We start from the raw sequence: 6,109 nt of genomic DNA on the forward strand, positions 1-6,109 counted from the left end.
ACAAAAATCTCAAAAACAACTCTCTATCGCTTGATTCAAACATGCAACCTTGGCTCAAGAGCTAGATGTTTACGCCCATCCGCCATCCCTGTCCACAACGCCCTTGCAAAACTGACACCTAGTTGAAGGTAACAGCGCTCATTGTGTCCCCTAGTGGCCAGTTTCCATGTCATCTACTGACGTCCTCAAACACGGATGGACGTAGAATACTGACTTGTATCACGGGTGACCTGGCTGCTTTTTACAGGGGAGGATGACAGACTGAACACAGGTATAAACAAGAGGCTCTTGTGATGTCCTCCTGGGTACCAGAAACAGGATTCCATTGAAAGACACACCTAGCTGGAGAAACGGTCTAGCTTTGTCTTTGTCTGTGGCCAACCCAATAAACTTGAATGCTTCTCTCTCTCTCTCTCTCTCTCTCTCTCTCTCTCTCTCTCTCTCTTTCAACCTCCCTCACCCCTCCCCTCTCTCTTTCTGTTTCTCAGATACAGTCCTCACATTGCAGATCATCAAGTGTAATCTATCCAGCCTATTCACAGGTCCCCAAGGGGCACCGGGCCATGCTCAATTAGGTCAGTATGTCTGTCTCTCTTCATTACATGCATATGGCTGCATGTAGTCTATGTGTAATTCAGGCACTGGAGGGAAGTTGACTCTGTTTAATTGGCTAGACTAAACTATACCTTGTGTTTATTAACAACATATGCAGTTGTATTTAACAAATCAAATCTACATGGTAAATGACAAAGCTCAGCTTTGATGGAAAGGCATGCTTCATTAGGTACATTTAAGTTTTTGCAAGCACCAGAGACTTTATGACTTTTCATATCACTTGTCATACTGCTAGTCTTCCATCAGATTACATTTCTATCAACAATGACCTCAAAATATTTGATTTACTGTACACTAATATAAGACTGACCATATAATTAGAATATAGGGGAGAGTGGTGTAAGTCGAGCCGTTTTTTACATTCAGCATCATCCCGTCAAGGGAAATATAGTATTCTTTGCAACAAAGATATCTACATATATTTCAGGATGTTATGTATCCCTGGAAATAATCAGATTACAGTTTTGAAAATATAGCACCTCCAAAAAGAGTACCTTGGCACAACTTACACCGGGTATGGGGTATGTTGAGCCGCGGGACAGGGTAAGTTATGCCGCCTACAAATTTCTGTGCTGAATGAAATATTACCCCAACTTTAAAAAAAATCATATCTATATTTATTTCCCAAACTCAATTCAACACAATCGCTTTTTTTTGTCTTTTAATCATTTTAAGCATATTTTAACACAGGCGTAACACCTAACAAAACCTTTTTAACATAGGGTATAGTTTAACATTGGCACATCCTTTGGCACATCTTACCCTAAGGCACACATTTTGACTGTATTAGCCCACACAGCTACAAGGATGCGCCTTCATGCAAGGATTAGGACCTCATCAGGTTTTAAATACCCCAACTGGTGTATAGAACAATCTTAAAATGATAGAATAGAATAAGGTTTTATGATAGAAGCATCATAAAACCTTCAACAAGATAAATTAATTTGACTTTGTGAAAAAAACATATTTTTTTTTACCTAACTTGCTTACCACTTTTTCTTCCTTCAGAGACTGCATGAAATGGTGACCTCTTCCTAAATACACTACATAATCAGAAGTATGTGGACAACTGCTCGTCGAACATCTCATTCCAAAATCATGGGCATTGATATGGTGTTGGCCCCCCCTTAGCTGTTATAACAGCCTCCACTCTTCTGGGAAGGTGTTCTACTAGATGTTGGAACATTGCTGCGGGGACATGCTTCCATTCAGCCACAAGAGTATTAGTGAGGTCGGGCACTGATGTTGGGCGATTAGGCCTGGCTCGCAGTCGGCGTTCCAATTCTTCCCAAAGACATTCGATGGGGTTGAGGTCAGGGCTCTGTGTAGGTCAGTCAAGTTCTTCAACACCGATCTCGACAAACCATTTCTGTATGGACCTCGTTTTGTGCACGGGGGCATTGTCATGCTGAAACAGGAAATCCCCAAAGTGTTGCCACAAAGTTGGAAGTACAGAATTGTCTATAACGTCATTGTATGCTATAGCGTTAAGATTTCCCTTCACTTGAACAAAGGGGCCTTAGCCCGAACCGTGATAAACAGCCCTAGACAATTATTCCTCATCCACCAAACTTTACAGTGGGCACTATGCGTTCGGGCAGGTAGTGTTCCCCTGGCATCCGCCAAACACAGAATCGTCCGTCGGTCTGCCAGATGGTGAAGCGTGATGTCCAAGAGCTTTACACCACTCCAACCTTTTAAACGAGAGGCTGCCTGGATCTGTAATTTAAAGATCCTCGCTCCCGTCGGTCTCAATGTAGACTTTGATCTGAAGCCGTTTTTGTGATTATTGTGATTTTGCTATTCATTGTAAATGTTTGATGGCCTACGTAGCCAATTTGTATCTTTGATCGTATGCTATCCATTCATGTTTCTTGTATGTTCTTTTTATATCTGAGAATTAACCAATGATATTAGGCCACACCCAGCCAGTACAGACACCTGTGTGTGTCCTTTGACACTATATAAACTAGTGACCCGCACTGTTTGTCATTCCACCCTGATGACGACAGCTTGTCTGTCGAAACGTTGGTTATTAGGTTATTAAATTACTGCATCTAGGAGCTCCTGTAGTGTTTTTTCCCCCAACTGTTCTAGTTTTTACTTGGACTATCTCTTTATGTTGAATGCCAATACTCTTGTACGGCTTCCAATAGCCAAAGATCTCTCTTTCTCTATCCAAGCATCCATTTTTATTCCTTTAGGATGATGGCCCACTTCAGTAAACAAGGAGGTAAATGTTGCAGTAAATGACTTCACTGTAAATGTGATAATCATACATGAGAAAGATTTTCCACCATTTGTGTCTCAACATGACAGGCTTATTTGGTGTTTTGTTTATCTGCTCTGAGCTTCAACTGTATGCTAAATGTATACCGAATGTATACAGTAAGCAAGCAACAGCACAAACAGTGCAATAGCTTTTCCCCTGAAAAGCCTCAGACCTAGCCATAAACTACAAGGAACACATCATTCAGTTGCTTAGTAACAAGGAAAAACAAGAGAAGGCTAGCAGTACTCAGTTTATGCAGGCCAGGCTGACAGAAATTTTTAAAAACACAGGTCCTTAGCTGTATCCACTTAAAAAACGACAGAACAGTGCCCTTCCTGGTTTTTTATTTACATGGCTCTTGGTGGCTCTTATGTATAATTCACAGCCAGGGAGATGGAAGGATCCTCGACAAACCTTGGGAGAGCGTTCCTGTGTCTTAGGTCTGGAGATTGCACCCTCTCCGTCTCTGCACTGATCTGGGTGGTGGACGAACTTCAATACGGGTAAGAAAACAAAACAGTTTTCTATAACCAAGTTCAGAATAAATTAAACTTGATTATTGCTAAGAAGTCATATCGTAGATTCAAGTTGTGATGTTAAAGTGTTTTTAAAGGTTAGGTTGAATAGGGTGAATGTGTTAATAGGTCAAACTCTTTTATGATTGGTATTTTAAAGACAAGTTATACAGTAAAACAATGACTATTCACTCTTTTCTTCATCTAAAGGTGGGATTGAGAGTTGTTATGGTCAAGGTACATGTTCATTCTCTGCTACAATGGCAAACAGTTGGCTGTCTCAAGCCCTTTGTTGTAATATAATGAGTTAGACAGTGAGACAAGTATTGTCATTTACACTAGGGACTATGACATGTAACACTATCTATTACATCATGTTCCAGTTCTACTGCCTACTTCATGTATAATGGAGAAACGAACTAATGAATAATTTATTGATGGAACAGGTTAAATCTTAACCAAGGAAACAACATTTAATCAAACTCATAACATGTTGAACAATAAACTCATAAACCTTTTATTTTTTAAAGCATGATGGCCAAGGGCAAGAAGCAGTCAAGCGAGCCCAAAGGCCGGAAGATCACACTAAAGATGGCTAAACTGGCCCTGAAGCTGACCGTGGATGGCAAGCGTCGGCTGGACCTCAGCAACATGGAGATCACCACCTTTCCCAAGTGCATCCTGAAGCTTTGCGATGTGGACGAGCTGGACCTGAGCCGCAACCTGCTCAAGAAGATCCCAGACTCTATCGCCAAGTTTGTCAACCTCTGCTTTTTGGACCTCCACAGCAACCAGCTGGACCAGGTTCCGGAAGCTATCGGGCGCCTCCGTAACCTATACAGCCTCAACCTGTGTAACAACTGTCTGAGCACTGTAGGACTCCCCAACGAGATCGGTCTCCTGCGAAAGCTGAGGAGCCTCAACCTGGGCATGAACGTCCTGGAGAGCATCCCATCCTCTTTTGCAGCCCTCAAGGAGCTGCGTCACCTTGGCCTGTTCAACAACCAACTGACCCGGGTACCTGAGTGCCTCCGCAACCTGCCCTACCTGGAGGCCGTCAACCTGAAGTGCAATCCTATCCCCTTAGAGGATGACAAAGGCATTGACCCCATCCAGAGGGTGGAGTGCCTTTACCTGGTGAGGGAGAGCTTCCTGTGTGCCTGCTGCCTCCAGAAAGTCAAAGACAACAGGCAGAGGGTGAACAGCAGGCTGAGCAGAGGCCCCACCCACAGGAAGTCCATCTTCGCCGGCCTGAACACACCCAACTCGGTGGTGCAGGAATACCAAGCCATCTGGAGGTGATGGAGGAACCAGGTCCTCAATAGGTCATCAATGACATATTATTTAGGATAAGAACGGTCCAGGTGCTCTACTGCAATGGCTACTTATTACTTGACAATGTATATTAGGCATATCAGGAATTCTGGAAGAAGAAACATTACAGGGGTTGCAGTCACACATAACCAGCCTTCTATAAGCTGCTCGGTCTGTGGTTTGTTGTACTCTACCGCCCTCTAGAGTTTGGAGTCCTGTAATGTTCTCCAACAGACACTGCACTGGAAATCTATCTTAGCTTTACTAATACTACTTTCATTTGCATATGTGTTTGCATATCAAATGTTTCTGATGATAAAATAAGCTTTCATTCTCATTGTTATGATTATTTGTCTCCTCTATTCCAGTGTCAGCAATCACACTAGGACAAAGGGACCAGGTTAGACGATTTAGCGAGGTAACTTTGTTAAACTGAGTTCAACTCAGGGTAACCGGTCACCTTTTAGCCAGGTAAATTTCTATGGCAACAAATCCTCCAGAACTGACCTAGAAAACAAGACCTTGAGAACTAGAGAAACGGAAAACATACCGGTAAGACCTGACAAAACAAGATGAACTGGCAACAGAAAAACAGAAAGCATGGGTATAAATACACATGGGGATAATGGGGAAAAATAGGAGACAGGAGACAAAGGGCTGTAAGACAAATGTTTGATCCTAGACAGATGGAAAGTGGGATGTATACGGAGGGTGCAGGGCAACAGAAGATGAACTGCAGTGGGGCTAAGGATTTTAGAGATGGGAAAAGGGCCGATAAAGGGGGGCTAACATTCTGGGGGGACTCAAATTGGAAGGGCAGATCCTGAGTGGAGAGCCATACCCTCTGCCCGAGACGATAGTGGTGAGCCGTGGGCTGGTGGCAGTCTGCCTGTCGCCGATTCCTGGAAGTGGTCTTAAGAGTGGACCGAGCTCTCTTCCAGGTAACCGACAGTGATGGACAAACATCTAGGCCAAGGGTATGCTGACTTCTTCCTCTTGCTCAGGGAAGAGCGGAGGCTGGTAACCCAAGGACAGGAACCATGGTCAGGAACCATGGTGGGACACCAAAATCATTGTCGGAGGAAAGCCAGTGTCCAGAGGGAGCCAGGATGGCAGGTGAGATAAGAGGAATGAGCCCATTCTAAGACCGGGGACCAGGCAAAATCTGGGACAAACAAATGGTTAGCCAGCTGGGAATGCTGTGTCTTGAAGACAAGGCTCTCGATACTCCAGACGAGTGTTAGGTTACTGTGGTGGTTTGTTGCCTAGGAGATAGTGCGCAGAATTGTTCCGACAATGCATTGAAGGCATGGTCATGGTATTCTCCAAGGTATGGAGTCCCTCCACAAGGTTCTGCAGTAACTCCTCATGGCTTCCAATGGTGTCTCCTTGG

General features: G+C 43.8%; 1 protein-coding gene across 1 annotated transcript; it reads left to right on the forward strand.

Moving 5' to 3' along the window:
- The first annotated feature begins 3,013 nt into the window (after window positions 1-3,013).
- LOC112223984 (leucine-rich repeat-containing protein 18-like) lies at window positions 3,014-4,981 on the forward strand. The gene is made up of 2 exons (XM_024387277.1): window positions 3,014-3,390; window positions 3,933-4,981. The coding sequence occupies exons 1-2, from the start codon at window positions 3,281-3,283 to the stop codon at window positions 4,702-4,704; spliced, it is 882 nt and encodes a 293-aa protein (XP_024243045.1). The 5' UTR covers window positions 3,014-3,280; the 3' UTR covers window positions 4,705-4,981.
- Window positions 4,982-6,109: the final 1,128 nt, after the last annotated feature.

This window comes from Oncorhynchus tshawytscha, linkage group LG25 (genome assembly GCF_018296145.1).
Source record: "Oncorhynchus tshawytscha isolate Ot180627B linkage group LG25, Otsh_v2.0, whole genome shotgun sequence".
Classification (NCBI taxonomy): Eukaryota; Metazoa; Chordata; class Actinopteri; order Salmoniformes; family Salmonidae; genus Oncorhynchus; species Oncorhynchus tshawytscha.

What these genes read in the sequence shown, in the direction of transcription:
- LOC112223984 (XM_024387277.1), top strand. Translation starts at nt 3,281, where the DNA reads ATGGAAGGATCCTCGACAAACCTTGGGAGAGCGTTCCTGTGTCTTAGG. An exon ending in GTGGACGAACTTCAATACGG is followed by an intron (nt 3,391 to 3,932) that starts GTAAGAAAACAA and finishes TATTTTTTAAAG; the next exon opens with CATGATGGCCAAGGGCAAGA.